The sequence below is a fragment of the Durio zibethinus genome, chromosome 18 (assembly GCF_047325235.1).
Source record: "Durio zibethinus cultivar Kanyao isolate XHJ-2024 chromosome 18, ASM4732523v1, whole genome shotgun sequence".
In the NCBI taxonomy this organism is placed as follows: domain Eukaryota; kingdom Viridiplantae; phylum Streptophyta; class Magnoliopsida; order Malvales; family Malvaceae; genus Durio; species Durio zibethinus.
This window is the reverse complement of record NC_143179.1, coordinates 6,870,185-6,884,630: the sequence shown is the minus strand read 5'-3', so window position 1 is coordinate 6,884,630 and position 14,446 is coordinate 6,870,185. Positions and strand designations below refer to the sequence as shown.

The 14,446-nt window shown below is 33.2% G+C and overlaps 2 protein-coding genes and 1 pseudogene across 6 annotated transcripts; 1 reads left to right on the top strand and 2 right to left on the bottom strand.

Annotated features, from left to right (window-relative positions):
- Window positions 1-378: 378 nt before the first annotated feature.
- LOC111300852 (rop guanine nucleotide exchange factor 9-like) lies at window positions 379-3,265 on the bottom strand (annotated as a pseudogene). Its single transcript, XR_016329688.1, has 7 exons — window positions 2,899-3,265; window positions 2,312-2,428; window positions 1,977-2,131; window positions 1,753-1,827; window positions 1,389-1,655; window positions 984-1,304; window positions 379-898 (listed from the first exon to the last, which is right to left on the bottom strand). The product of XR_016329688.1 is annotated as a rop guanine nucleotide exchange factor 9-like (transcript).
- A 3,593-nt stretch (window positions 3,266-6,858) lies between these two features.
- Window positions 6,859-11,684, top strand: LOC111300850 (uncharacterized). 4 transcript variants are annotated; one of them, XM_089747155.1, is made up of 6 exons: window positions 6,859-7,088; window positions 7,191-7,868; window positions 8,312-8,388; window positions 8,477-10,210; window positions 10,330-10,621; window positions 10,765-11,681. In XM_089747155.1, exons 4-6 carry the CDS (start codon window positions 8,480-8,482, stop codon window positions 11,370-11,372), a joined length of 2,631 nt encoding a protein of 876 aa, XP_089603281.1. In that variant the 5' UTR covers window positions 6,859-7,088; window positions 7,191-7,868; window positions 8,312-8,388; window positions 8,477-8,479; the 3' UTR covers window positions 11,373-11,681. The 4 variants fall into 4 exon arrangements, with proteins under 4 accessions (XP_089603281.1, XP_089603282.1, XP_089603279.1 ...); XM_089747156.1 differs by having other exon boundaries at window positions 6,883-7,088; window positions 7,191-7,328; window positions 10,765-11,567; XM_089747153.1 differs by lacking the exon at window positions 6,859-7,088 and having other exon boundaries at window positions 7,141-7,868; window positions 8,312-10,210; window positions 10,765-11,684.
- A 2,049-nt stretch (window positions 11,685-13,733) lies between these two features.
- LOC111300337 (dynein light chain 1, cytoplasmic-like) lies at window positions 13,734-14,446 on the bottom strand. Its single transcript, XM_022895970.2, has 2 exons — window positions 14,251-14,446; window positions 13,734-14,153 (listed from the first exon to the last, which is right to left on the bottom strand). The coding sequence occupies exons 1-2, from the start codon at window positions 14,386-14,388 to the stop codon at window positions 14,013-14,015; spliced, it is 279 nt and encodes a 92-aa protein (XP_022751705.1). The 5' UTR covers window positions 14,389-14,446; the 3' UTR covers window positions 13,734-14,012.

The window sequence follows — 14,446 nt, the reverse complement described above, 5'->3', positions numbered from 1 at the left end:
TTCTAACTCCCAACTTTATGCTGATGTGATAATTGATGCTGAAAAATTTTTGAAAACTAAAATCCAACTTCTTTTATAGGGCTTGTCATTGTGAATCTTTCTTTGCTGTTTGTGAAAATGGTAGAATCTGAAAAATGAAGCTGAAAAGAGGAGAAATTTACATATAAAGCACGGTTGGAGAGCAATCTAAAAGTTTCATTGTGGAATGAAGGCAAGAAGCTGTACGCCACCAGACCAGATAATTGACGGTAACAAGAGATCCAGACAGCCAGAAAGCAATTACCGAGTGCATGCATCAATCTTAAGAGTTACATAATCACTTCCTGTCCAAATTCTGAAGGAAGAACTATGTAAACTCTGAAAGATACTGTCCCAATAAAATCCTACATGGGGCTGAATATATGCATAAGGTAAGCTTTCTAACTATCTATTTTCCCCTATAGTTGCCCTTCTGTTGTTCCTTTTTGTTCCCTCTTACTTCCTCTTGTTTCCTTGCTTCAAATGTTAGCGGTTATCAGTCAAATATCGTGAGCATTCGGACTTCTTAGGCCACTAGAGTTTTCAAGCGTCTCTAGATAGGAAGCTTTTATTGGGGAGGGAATAAGTGGAGACTTGACGTTTTTCTGTCATTATCACCCTTAAAGTAGATTTCTAGATCTCTTGAACTACTCCTTGTGGAACCAATATCCCAACCCATGAAATCTGAGAGTGTTGGTGTCTCTGAAGCACTCAACCTCGCTGCATCTTCGTCGGGGTTGGAGGACATGTCAGATCTTGCTGGTGATGATGTTTGAGTAAGTTTATCAGCGTGAAGGACATCCTCAATTCTTGACATGACTGTGAAAGCCAAGCTCTCTAGAATCCTTGAATAGCTCTCCAGGATAGCGTGTCCTACATCCTGTGAAGTTCATAAGTAAATAAGTTTATCAAAGTAGAATACATTGAGGGAAAGATAAAAACGCCAACTGCAATGCTTTCTGTACCCTATTCTCTTGGATCTTAGATATATCAAGTGCAGATTGTGGAAGTCCCGGAAAGTGCTGCTTGAGTAGGCGTAAAATAATCTGTACCCTTTCTTCAAAGAGTTCCCTTTTTTCCAAGCTGACACCTGAACCCCAAGAAGACCTTCCATCTTTCTGGTGCATCTTCCTATTCCAAATAATAATAGAGGCCTCAATCCTGTTCTTAAGGTCAAGAACTTTGTGTTCTGTGGACAAGTCCATGGTTGAGAGGAATTGCGCTGGATCAAAGTACTCTACTGTAATGCTTTTATAGATTGAATCACCAAGACTTGCTCTTCCATTCTACATAGACATCATGGGGAAGAACAATCAAAATTACAAAAATTCTTTTAAGGTTCTAGTTGATGGGGAGTAGCATTTCTTTACCTTGGGGAGGGAATCGATGTAGCTTTCAGGGATCTCTATTTCAGATAGGACTTCAGCATTGATGGCCATAGCTGCTTTTAATACCTGGCTCACAGACTCCTTTTGAGATTGCAGCCATCTTCTTGACGTTTCTGATAGCCCATTTGCAGGAACCTTAACAGTTGGATGCCACCATTTGCCATCCCTCTGGCTGTTTTCGTTCTCTTGATCATCATTTTTCGACACATACCAAAATTCTTTTTCTTGTCCAAAGTTGTCAAGAGTCTCCTGTTCATTATAATTTGATCAGCAACCATAGTGTTAATCTTTGCTATATTATCAAGTGATTTTATCAGGTTAGAAACTAGAAGGATAAGTTACCCACAATAAGCAATGTATCGAGTTTGCGCAGGCCAGGTATATTTACAAGCAGATCGCTCCTTTGTTTTGTGACCATAATCTATCAAGTTGAAACAAACTGTTGGGAGTCAATATGGTGAAATTTTAATCAAAATGCAGCATGAAAGTAACAGTTTTAAGAATTGTAACTTGTCCTAATATAGCTTGAAAAAAATCTGTATGTGCTCAATTTCTGAGAGAGATCAGGACCTCCATGTTTGTTCCATCCTTGGATTTCTGTTGTGAAGGAACAAATTCAACAATGTGATCAGTTACAGATAAAAGCCAATTCATTTCTTGTCTCCACCTTGCTTTCCTTTCTGGAGCCATAGGTTCTAGTTTCCCTTGTTCTCCAAAAATGGATGCTGCATTATAATTGACCAACAGAGAGATGTGAATGAGAAGGACCATCCGTTAGGCTCAAAATTATCAATACGTTGTATCTTGGAATGGAAAGGAAAAGCCAGAAGATTGCACCATGGCCATCTCTGAAACCTGGCGCCTCCATGTTTTTGGTAATTAGATTTTTGACAGGAATATTTTACCTGCTAGGTTTGTCACTGCATTTGACAAAGCCAAAGCTGAAGAAACACCTTTTCCTCCTCCTGACATGTCTTCACCCAACAGCAACTTGGCAAACCGTTCCTTCATCTGTTCCATATCTGTATCAACCACAAAACAAGTTATTAGAAGAATCATTAGCATCATCTTCTTCCTTGAGATGAGAAGAAAAAGAGTGATAGAGATTCCCCTTTCAACCCTATGCAACTTTGGAATTGCAATTTTCATATGCAAATTAGCTAGAATATGAAAATGAGAATCAATCATGAGAAAATACCACTTAATTGTCAACAAGATGAGAAGAACTTAAGCATATTTATAGAGAATTTGATCAAATATCAATGGATAGGATGGAATTTTATGGAACGTGAACTGTAGCTATGGTAATTAACATAGAAAGGTGTTGAATTAAAACTCGGAGCTTAATTCAATTAATTCATGTAATCACCCTTAAGAAGTGGCATCCGATAAATATGAGATTCAAATATCAACAACTGCAATCCCTTACTATATTCACAGGCCATGGCCTTCTTTGTTAAAAAAAAAAAAAAACACAAACGTTGAACTTCACCTGATTGTGGCCTCTCTTGGGGAGACTCTCCTTTATTTTGGTTCTCCATCGACTGGTCTTCTGCATTTCTGGTGTCAATACGCCTTGATTGCTGATTATCATCAACATGTTCCACATCATTACCACCTGGGATCAGATTCTGCTGCTGTCTTCCTGGATTGTCAAGCATTCTCCTAAAAGATCCCGAGCTCTGAATGCTGCACCGACGTGTCAATGTTCGAACCATTGTCAATGCAAGCTGCTTATTATCTTTTTGCTTCTTCTTTGTTTAAACAACGAAAAACAAAGAAGAAGCAAAGGTGAAAATGATTACAAAAAGAAAAGTCCCCTTCGTCGGTTTTTAGTTATAACAATATCATATATTCTATGAGATTAAAAAAAAAAGGAAAAAGAGAAAAACTACTCCTTCAAAATGAGAGGCTAATGATTGAAAATGAAAGGGTTCATCTGATTCTGCTGGGTTGAAGAGATAGAGCGTGGAGCAGTTAATCTTATTTTCTGTTATTGCGCCAAGAAATTGTAATAAGGTGCACGTTTTGGAAACAAATTTGAGGGTCGACGATTGTCACAAATATACTATAAACAACATATATGGTAATTTTGAAGGGTTTTTGTCTAAAAAAAGTCAAATTGTTGAGACAGGTCAATGCTGGCAAAATGCCCGAGAAAAAACATACAAGCTTAACTGTTTTAACTAATTTTTATACCTTTCATCTGCTGTCTTCTTTTTTTATTTTTAAGAAAGGAGACGGTAACTTAAGGAAAAAGAATATAGTTAGTTGAGATATAAACCCTGAATCAGTTGGGTGCCATTTTTGAGGTGACAGCGTGCATTCTCCTTTTTTCTCTATTGCAATACCCTAATTGTAGTAAAATTCGGTTTCCCTTTCCTCTCCTGAATCTTCATATTTCATAAAATTTTATGTTAATCTAAGGTTTCCTTGCCTCTATATCCAAAGGAAATGCATAACCTTGTAACATTAGGACAAAACCAAGAGTCAGAAAAGATAAATGGCAGAATATTTTCAACAATTAAGTGGCATGATGAGGAGAAATTCAATGAGGGATAAAGTATTTCAAATTTTAGATTGTTTTTTAGTCAACCAAGATATATATCTTGAATTGAACCAAATTGACAAAAATTATTTATTATTGGTTGATTGAGTCAAAATAACTAGAAATCTTGGGAGACTGTAATTTTTTAATCATGTTATGAATCCCTAAAATTATCACGTTATTTAAGAATAATTTCCACAGCAACTAATTAGCAAGTGATGTTCAAGCAAAGATACGAAGAAGAAATTAGAATTTAAATTAATTGATTTATATAATTACTTTTAAAAAATAATAATTAATAATTTTAAATTTTAAATTTTAACACATACAACATTTTTTTTATTCAATGGAAATATTATTGAACAGTGAAAGTGTAAAAATACTATTAAATTTTAAATTTCAAAGTAATAAACTATTGAAATTCGTGGCAATTTTCACTTTCAAATTGCCTTCCAAGAGGACAAAGGAATGTCAAACGGCTACAACTCAATGTAAGTATTTTATATGGCTTTAGCTTTCAATTAATTTTTTTTTTTAAATAAAAGAGATCCCTAATTTGAGAATGAAAAAAAATTATAAATATTAAAATTTAAATTTAAAATATATTAAATATCATCTTTTATGTGTGATAATATAAATTAACTAAACTAAACTTTAATTATATTTCGATCTCATTGATTTTTCTTGAAATTTTTTGTCAAATTAAGCTTCAAACTAAAACAAATTATTTTCTCTGAAATCTAATAAAGGAAAGAAAAATGAAAAATTATTTCGCAGATTAAACATTTCCAGTACTTTTTTTCTAAGACATTTTTGGGTGATGAGAAAGAGAATCAATGTCCACCACCGACATATTTTTGTTGTCAACAAACATTTAATTTTTGACCAAATCTGCTAAGAATTAATGTCCACCTAACAAGGTTGTGGATATTAATTAATTAATTAATTAATTACTACAAACTTGGAAACCCTAGATGGTTGCATGCAAGTGTCAAATGTCATTTACTTTGTGTTCGTACATATATATATAAGACAGAATTTGTATATTCATTATCTATCTACTAACAATGTTACATTAAATATAAGATTATGAAAAAAATGTTTAGATTAAAACTGTTGAATAATATTAGCCATAACTTATAGTTTAGTATGAAACTTTAAAGTAAATTCTTATCTCCCAATGTTATCTTTTTTAAAGAACAAAAGTTAGAGAATGATTTTAAATCATCGTATTTGATAATAATTTAAAATTTTTATGTGGAGTAATTTTAAATTATTAAAATAATAAAATTATTATTTTGAAAAATAATTTAATTCCCTTCCAAAAATATTAGGAGGGTAACTTTGTCTTCAAATTTCACATGCCCCGACAATAAGATTTATATTTACAAGAAGCAACTAAATAAGGGTATATTTTGATAGTGAGACATCCCCTTTTGTTTTGTTTTTTTCCGAAAAGTTTTTTGGCCATAACATAGGATCTCATGTCGGAAATTTATTGTTGTTGATTGTTCATCCAAAAATGTGTTTTTTTTTTTATTTATTTATTTGATTGTTGATATGACTGCATTATAGCTTGACCTTTAGCTTACCATGAACATTTGGAAACTTTTGTCTAATTGTCAAAGGCCCTTGTCTTTACTAATATGATTAACCACTTTTAGGCTTAATAATTAGAAGCTTTAGTAGCAAAAATGCTGTGCCATCAAAATACATGGCATGTGCTCACTGCCCCCACTTGAAGCGGAAAGAATGATGTGATTGTGAAGAGCGTTTTGATCCTTAAATAAAAGATATTTTGTTGTCTTTGTGCTGTTGAATTATTGGCTATAGGGAATAAATTGCTGCAATCACAAATTTTGCATAGAGATTTTTTTTTAAAACATAAAAATTTAAAAGTGAGGGAAGTTTTTTTATTCAAAATTAAAGCAGATAATAAATTTATAAATGATTCATTAAAAAGATTCTTGATAATAAAATTTAAACTTAAAATTTGTAAGTGAAATATTTAAATCTTACAAATTCGATCATTTTATTAACATTCTAATAGGGATTTAAAACTTAAAGGGTAGACAAAAAACAAACATAATTCACTAAAATTACCACCCTTAACAAGAATTATAGCCTCTTCATTATCTTAATAAGTTGTAATCAACAACTTAATGAATCATATAATCATCACTTGCTGCAAAACATGTCATATATATTCGCATAGAATGGCTTTTTTTTTTTTTTTTTTTGCAACTGTTGTTAAATGTTTAATGCATTTGTTTTCCATTTTTTTTTTTTTTTTTTTTTGTTTTTTTTTTTAAAGGTTTGAATGAGAGCTCAGCTAAGGGGCTGAATCAGGTAATGCACTCATATGGTCCAAAAAGATATATCTATCATTGACAACCTGTAAAGGAAGAAAGAAAAAGAAAAAAAAATTACATGACTGAAGCTGAGAGAAATTTCTGATGATCCCAAATGAATGTTACCTTTGCCATTTGGCTCAGCATCGCGCATGGGCAAAAGGGTTTAGTCAATTTCACTTCAAATTGCAGATAACTTTCTAGGCTGAGCAGTCCAAGTTTGTAAAAAGGGTTTTGAAATTCAAAGCATGACTTAGCCAATAACTTTATTTGCGCACTAGCCAATAGAAGAATGTGGCCAAAAGAAGTAGAGGTGACGATTCAATTACATTTATGATAGGCAACAAAAAGTAGTGGATTTATATGTATATGTAGACATTGCAAGAGTCCCGTGACTGCACTTAAACCGTCCAATTTTCAGCTTTGATGATTTTTTACCTGGCTACCTGAAAACCCAGATAGAAAAGGTAAATCTTGAATCAATTAAAAGTTCGTTTAATTAATGATGTGATGGTGAGAGGTGATTAAGACATGGATGCAAGTGGGTTTTCTCAATGGTTTAGGAATAACCAGACCTGACTTTAATTTTTAATTTTTCTGATAGTTCTTTGGTTCTTGCCCTTACCTAGAAGGCAATGTCAGCACATGATTTGCAGGTGAAAGGTTGAACTTTAATGTGGTAGTGTACTAATGGTAACAGGTTTTGGTAAGTGATGTGAATGAAAAAGAACAATGGAGCCTGTTCTGATACTCCAACATTGACAGACTTGGTTCTTTCATTTGGTAACTGTTATAAATAAAATTTAAAGCCTGCATTGTCTGATAAATAAAATTTAAAGCCTGCATTGTCTGAAATCTGAACCATTTGAATTTCTTTCTGTTTAGTTGAAATGAGGATACTTCCCAAGTTTCTCTCGTTAGTGAAATCTCAAACTCATTGAGGGCTGAGAACTGGTGATTGGATGATTGGTTAGGCCTCTTTCCTTTTCCCAAATTTTGGTCACTCAAGTCAGCCGATTGAAGGTAAAAATTTCGGACAAATTTTTGAAGTTCTGAATCTAAGCTGTTATACTTTCACTTTTTTTAATTTTATTTCAAGTGTGAGGTTCATTTTCAATTTCTTTTGGAATATTATAGTCAGCTGGTTGATTCTTTCTTTGTCTCTTGTTTTCCTTTTCCTACTTTTTTCCTCCACAAGCATCACACACGTTTTTAACCTTGACAATTGCACCTCTTAAACATTTTCTAAAAGGCAATCTTCAATTGAAAAACATGGATAGAAGTGTTATTTGGATTAAAATTTTGGTGCTTTCGAGCAGATTCGCTTAATAATCTTCCTAAACAATCTCATTATCCCCATTTTTCCCATTAAACTAAACAAATAAACTGTTTTTTTAATTCTCTTTTTCTTTATATTTTTCTTGTGTCTCTCTTATTTCTTTGATTTGGAGAAAACCGAAAGCCCCTGTAAACACTTCTTCTTCACTGCTTCACAAAGTCAATGCACGAGGCTGCTTTGTCTTTCTCTTTGGATCTGAATCTCTGCTAGCTAACTTGCAGCAGGTCAGCGTTCCCTGCATAAACTCTCGCTCTTGATTTTTTTTTCCTTTTTACATGCATTTTCTCATCTGGGTCTTTCTTCTTTTGTTTCTTTTGGGATGGTTTTGTTTTCATTCTTGCTTCTGAGTATTGGGTGAAGGAGAAAGAATTGGTTTGATTGATATATAGGAATCTTTATGTCCTTTTTGATCATGTAATGGAATTATACAAGTTAATCTTTCATCCTCATTTATGGTCAAACTCTTGCTCAAACCTTGATTTATGATCAACCTAGTTTCAACTATCTGTTTGGATAAGGAATCACTGGGATGATTCAACAGCCAGAGTTTGAAACACTCAAAAGGGAAAAGGAATTTCTTTTTCCCTTTTTTTTTAATGGCATTGCTTTTGTTTATTAGGGCGGCAACTGATTGAGGTTTTTGCTTATGTTGTTTTCACTGAAGCAGAGCCGAATAAGTGCTGCTTTTGTCTGTTTCAGACAACCATTGTCCAATGCAAAGACTGATTAGAATATCAAGAGCATGTAAGCATCATCCAATGAGAAATATTTAGCATTGGTGGATTTGGTCTTTGAGTTATTTGTATGCAAATTATCTGACTTTTGGCCACAGAATATGCCTCAAGACAGTCTGAGATCAGTTGTGTACAGATCATTTGTTACATGTGATGATCGAAAAGGAGTGGTAGAGTGCGGAACAATTAGAAGGTCCAAAAGTGGTTCTGAGAAGATGGAGCATAAGAATGAAGGCCGAAAAGCACAGAGCAGATCAAACCTATATGTGGGGCAGATGGCAGAAAGAGAAGAGACGATGTCTGAAGGGTCCATAGAAGAACTACATAGCTCATCTTCCTGTCAGCTCTTGGAGGTTTCAAGAGGAGCGCACGAGCTGAATCAGGTAATTGACTCATGGTCCAAAGGGCTTTGGTATGATGGGCATTCGAAGGATATAGCAAAAGATTTGTTGAAAGGAGCGCTTGATTTGCAAGACTCTCTACATAAGCTTGGGAAATTGCAAGAAGCATCTCATTATATGGCCAGATTGAAGAAGAAGGAAAAGGAAAAATGCGATAGGATGAGAAATGATCAAGTGGTTCAGAGAACGAATTCAAGTCCAGTTGGGGAGCGAAACCATCCAATGGGGATAAAAAATCCACGCCTTTCTGCTGATGGTTCTTCAAGAGACTGCATTGAGGAGCTTAGGAAAGCCATTAGAGACAGCCTAGCTAGGCAAAATCTATTGCCAAACCAAAATGCTGAAGAAAAGAGATGCTGCAGCAGAAGATATCTGGACTCAGCTTCAGATATCCCGTCCACAAGCTCGAGCCAATCTTCAACTTTCCAAACTGAAAACTTTCCTTCCTTGGATTCATCTATCTCATCAGCAGCTGTAGAAAAGAAGGCAAGTGGCCCAAGTTTGATTGCAAAGCTTATGGGCCTAGAAGAAATGCCCTCAAAATCATTGCAGACAAATTCCCAGGAAGAGCTGGAGAGTAAGAAGACTTTTAGTCAACAGAGGCCTATCTTTGAAATTGATGTGCCAAAAGTAAGGAAGTCTCAATTTGTGCTTCGAAAGGAAGATCCAGAGAGGAGGGCGCTGAAGGACATCCTTGAATCCATGCATTTTAAAGAACTTCAGAAAAGCAACTCCATCAAAGAGATTAAGCCTGATTCCCATCAATCCAGGGACTTCTTTTCTGAACAGAGGTTGATTAATGATAGTCCACCTATTGTACTCATAAAACCTCGATATGATCTGCACTTGAGACCAAAAGAGAAGTTTGTGCCAGTGTTGCAGGAGGAGGGAACCTTAAACACAGAAACTGCGCTCAAAAAGGTGAAAACAAAAGAGGTGCCTCCTTCCAAAACAATTGACTCCAACAATAGATGTTTGAGTCTTAGCCAGCAGGATGGTGCTAAAGACAGCCAAGAGAAGGAGGCCAGACCTGTGAAAAAAGAAGCAAAGATTAAGCAGAGGCTTTCTACGAAGATGAAGAGTTTGGGTCCTGTAACTCAGCCATCGCTGAAGAAAGAGGCAACTGGCAAGAAAATTGACAAGATACCAAAACCTGCAATAAGCAGCAGGAAACCAGTTGAGAAGGAGGTAGCAAAAGCAAAGAATTTATCAAGGTCTAAAGATCAAGCCAAGGTTAACCCTCCAAAGTCCAGTAAGCCTGAAAATGGAACAAATGTTACAAAAAATAAAGTTTCCCGTCAACAAAGCGCTATTGCAAAGTCCAACTCCAATCACAAAGCAGAAACTGTAGTCCGTGGTCCCAGTGGTCAGAAAAGGAGCCCAACAAAAAAGGAAAAGGAAGTGAGCAAGGCTACATCTGCGAAAATAACTGTGAGTCCTTTTAAGTTTACATTCTGCTGTCATAATTCTAAATTTCAGATTAGAAATACCTCTATGCATTAAGCTATGAAAAAGGAATGAAAACTAAATGCAGTTTATCTTCTGTGCAGACTGAGGAATTAGAATGCAAAGGAGATATTGTTTTCGAAGAAAAGAGGATTGATCTTACATCTGAAACTGATATTGTTTTGGAAGAAAAGAGGATTGATCTTGCATCTGAAAATGATACAGTTTTGGCTGGAAAGAGAATTGAACTTGCATCTGAAAATGATACAGTTTTGGCTGGAAAGAGAATTGATCTTGCATCAGAGAATGATACTTTTTGGAAAGGATATAGCACTGAAACTGCAGATCAACTTCCTACAAAAGAGGGAACAGAACACACCACTATTCAGATTGGAGGTAACACCACCCTTTTTGACTGAATTTATTAAAGCACAGTTGCTGTAGGTGTCATTAGTCAGCTGCCATGTGCTCACATTAGAGATTTAAATACATAGAGACATGCATTTCTGATGTAATTTCCTATTGATGCAAATACATAGATGCATTTCTGGTGACTACTGACGATCAAAACAGCAGAAGATCTATTGGAGTAGTTGATGATGACCCAATCATTCCAATTGGAACCAACAGTGAAAGCTTCATGAGAAGGACCAGTCTAAAGGATTTGCTATTGAGCAGTCCAGCTTTTCTCAATCATGCAGAGGAGCTTTTTCATCTTCATGTGAATGTTCCTCCAACGTCACAAAAATTTGGCATCAGTGACTTCACAGATGCCAACACACAGCTCTCCTTGGATTGTGCAAATGAAATTGTTCGACGAAGAAGCTTTCCTGATTCTCAAATGGTCCACCCTCCGTTACTAACCCTGGTTGGAAATGCCAAAAGTCGTATCTCTCTAGACCATTTATTAAAGAAAACTTGTAATGGTGTTGAGGATCTGAGAAGCTATAGCGAACTTGCCAGTGAAAACTATCCTACTGATAGTCTTTACGCAATGCTGGAAAGAGATATAAAGCTCAGTGAAGTTTCAAGTGGAATATGGGACTTGGGTTGGAGGAAAGGATTTTCTGTGGATGACACAATGCAAGTAGTGGATGATATAGAGAAGCAACTATTGAGCTGGTTAATTGAGGAGATTTTTGCCTAAGTTCTGCTTTACCAACTTGTTTAATGGTTCAATGTATGCATAGCTTCAAGAGGTCAGTGATTCAGCATTGTAAATAACCTTACTTTGGTTGACAAAAGGAGGCAGCGTTGGAAGTGTTGGCCATATCTCGTATTCAAAGATATAATTCAACTGTGAAATTTTCATTGCTATTAGTGACAAATGTAAATTTAGATTTAAGCCATTTCAAGAGTAAAAGCCTGGCACATAGATGTGATATCTAGATAAATTGAAATCTGTAAATAATCCAGATCTCTTTTTTTAATATGAAGCGGATATATCATATAGTTCATGAATACTTTCTTGAAATACATCGTATGATCTAGTGTAAGATTCCATTTGGATGCATGGTGAAAAAGACTCCCACCGCATCTAGAGTATCGAAAATGACTGGACCTTTTAAGGGGTTCAGTCAATAAATAATTTAATACCCGATTATTTAAAATTGTAATTTTACTTTGGAAATAATCTTAAAATTAATTAACTAATTCAACAATGAAAACAATAAAAATAAAACATTGAAAATGAAAGGAAAAAAAACTTAAATAAGAAATCTTTAAATTATTACGGAAGACATAATAATATAATTTTAAATGCATAACAATATAGTAGTAAATTAATGATAATTTATTAAAAAATAAGTGGTAATTTAATAGTTAATAATTAATTATTTAGTAAAAAATTAATGATAAATTAATAATAAATTAGTGAAATTTAATGATAAATTAGTTTCATTTACTATTAAGTTATTAATGATTTACTTAAAAGTTATAACTATTTTACTATTAATTTATCGATGATTTTACTACAAAATTATCAATAATTAACTAATTTACTCCTAAATTATTACTGATTTACAACATAATTATTTATGATTTACTACTAAATTATTTATAATTTACATCTAAATTATTAATAATTTACTATTATGTTATTATATATTTACTATTATATTATCATTGATTTGCTACTTAGTTTTTGGTTATTTACTACAAAATCATTATAGATTTATTACTAAATTAATCGTGATTCATTGTCAAGTTATTATTGATTTTATATTAAATTATTCATAATTTATTATTAAGTTTTGATAAATTTTTTTATACTTGAAGTTGTCAAGAGTTGAAACTTGATTATTACCAGAAATGAATATAGAAATTTCATCTTGGAAAACTATGATAAACCTACCATAAACCTATTCAATAAAAAATTTCATAAAAAAATTTTAAATTTGAATGAAACAATAATGTTATTATATATAAAAAAAATTATCTTAAATTAGAATTGAACATGTGCTTTCTTGTAGAAATCTATTATTAAATATATGATGACATGAATTTTATCAATAATTACCAAATGTTACTTAAATTACATGAAGAGGTTACTAAAATTTTATAAGAAATTATCAAAATTTTATTAATGATTACCAAAATTATATCAAAAGTTACTAAAATTATGTTAAAGGGTACTAAAATTTTACAAAAAATTATCAAAATCAAAATTATATAAAAAATTATCAAAATTTAATATTATATTGAAATCAAAATTAAATTATTAGTATTTATTTTTGTTATTATTATTATCAGAATATATATAATTTTTTATTAAAATAAATATTTAGAGATAAAAATTATATGTGTTATGCATGTGTCCAAAAACTAGTAATTTAATACTAATAAAAACTATGATAAATACTAATAATTTAATTTTGATTTTGATAATTTTTTATAAAATTTTGGTAACTTTTGATATAATTTTGGTAATTTATAATATAATTTGGTAACTATTGATACAATTTGGTAATTTTTGAAAAAATTTTAATAACCTCTTAATGTAATTTAATAATCTTTTGATAACAAACGATATACTTCTGATAATTATTAATGAAATATGTGTCAATGTATATTTAACAATAAATTCTTATAAGAAAGTGTCAATTAATTCTTATAAGAAAGCGTGGCTTATTGAACAATAAAATTTTTATTCACTAAATTTTTTTATTTAATAGATTTATGGCAGGTTAATCCCCAAAATGCATCCAAAAGGCCTTAAGTGTGTTTGTATGCAACAAAGGAACTCAATTTTGTCTAAAAAAAATTAAAAAAAAAAAACAAAAAAAACTTACCATTTACTCATTCAGACGCAATATTTACTCAATCAACCATTGAACCTCCATATGTCAAGCTTAAATTTCAGAAGGGCATGGCAGCAAGGAACCATTGTCCGTGCTTGACTGACTCAATCCCTTTCGGGTAATGACAGCTACTCAATCATACATATTTATTAATCATTTCTTGGGCTGGAGTTGCCGACTTCCAGGTCTATGAGAAGCAGCTTGCCGATTGAAAGAGACAAACACCATATAACAAAGAGCAACGGATTTCTTAACAACAATAATTACATTATTCTAATTCCAATAGTATTGAAAACAATAAATCCCTTATCCTAATTCTGATGAACTGCAAACAGGCAATTTTGGAGTATTGTGCCTCTATCGATTCAGAAAAACAAGATAAGGCCATTTTAACTACTAGTCTACCATTTTGAACAGAACTCTTGGCAGTTTTTGGTATGGCTGGCTGCCCTTTGGCCTCCTCTCAGACTCTTATTATCTTCATAATATTAAGATGCTGCCCTGAAGATGAGAAAATTGAGGGTTCCCAGAGCAAAATAAACGAAAGTCCCTTTTGTATGAGTGAAGAAGCACCCAAATTTTGAACCCACCACACATTGCCATCCTGCTCCATATTTCTTGTCAAATTCCTGCAAAATTTCCAAACCCCACCAATATAATCAGTTGAATATACCACTATTAAAGATGTCGCAAAACCTGTACTTTTGAGTATCTAGTAGCAAACACCTTCTTGATGTGGGCAGCAATTGAGATGCAGTCAGAAACATCGTAAAGATCAAGTGCTTGAGAAGCAGAAGCCATGGCTTGGTTTTGCATCTTCTCTGGCATGTCTGTTTCTTTGATCACAGCTTTGCCTTCTAACATCTCCTTAGTCCTCTCTCTCTCTCTCTCTCTCTCTCTCTCTCTCACCAGGGATTCCTTT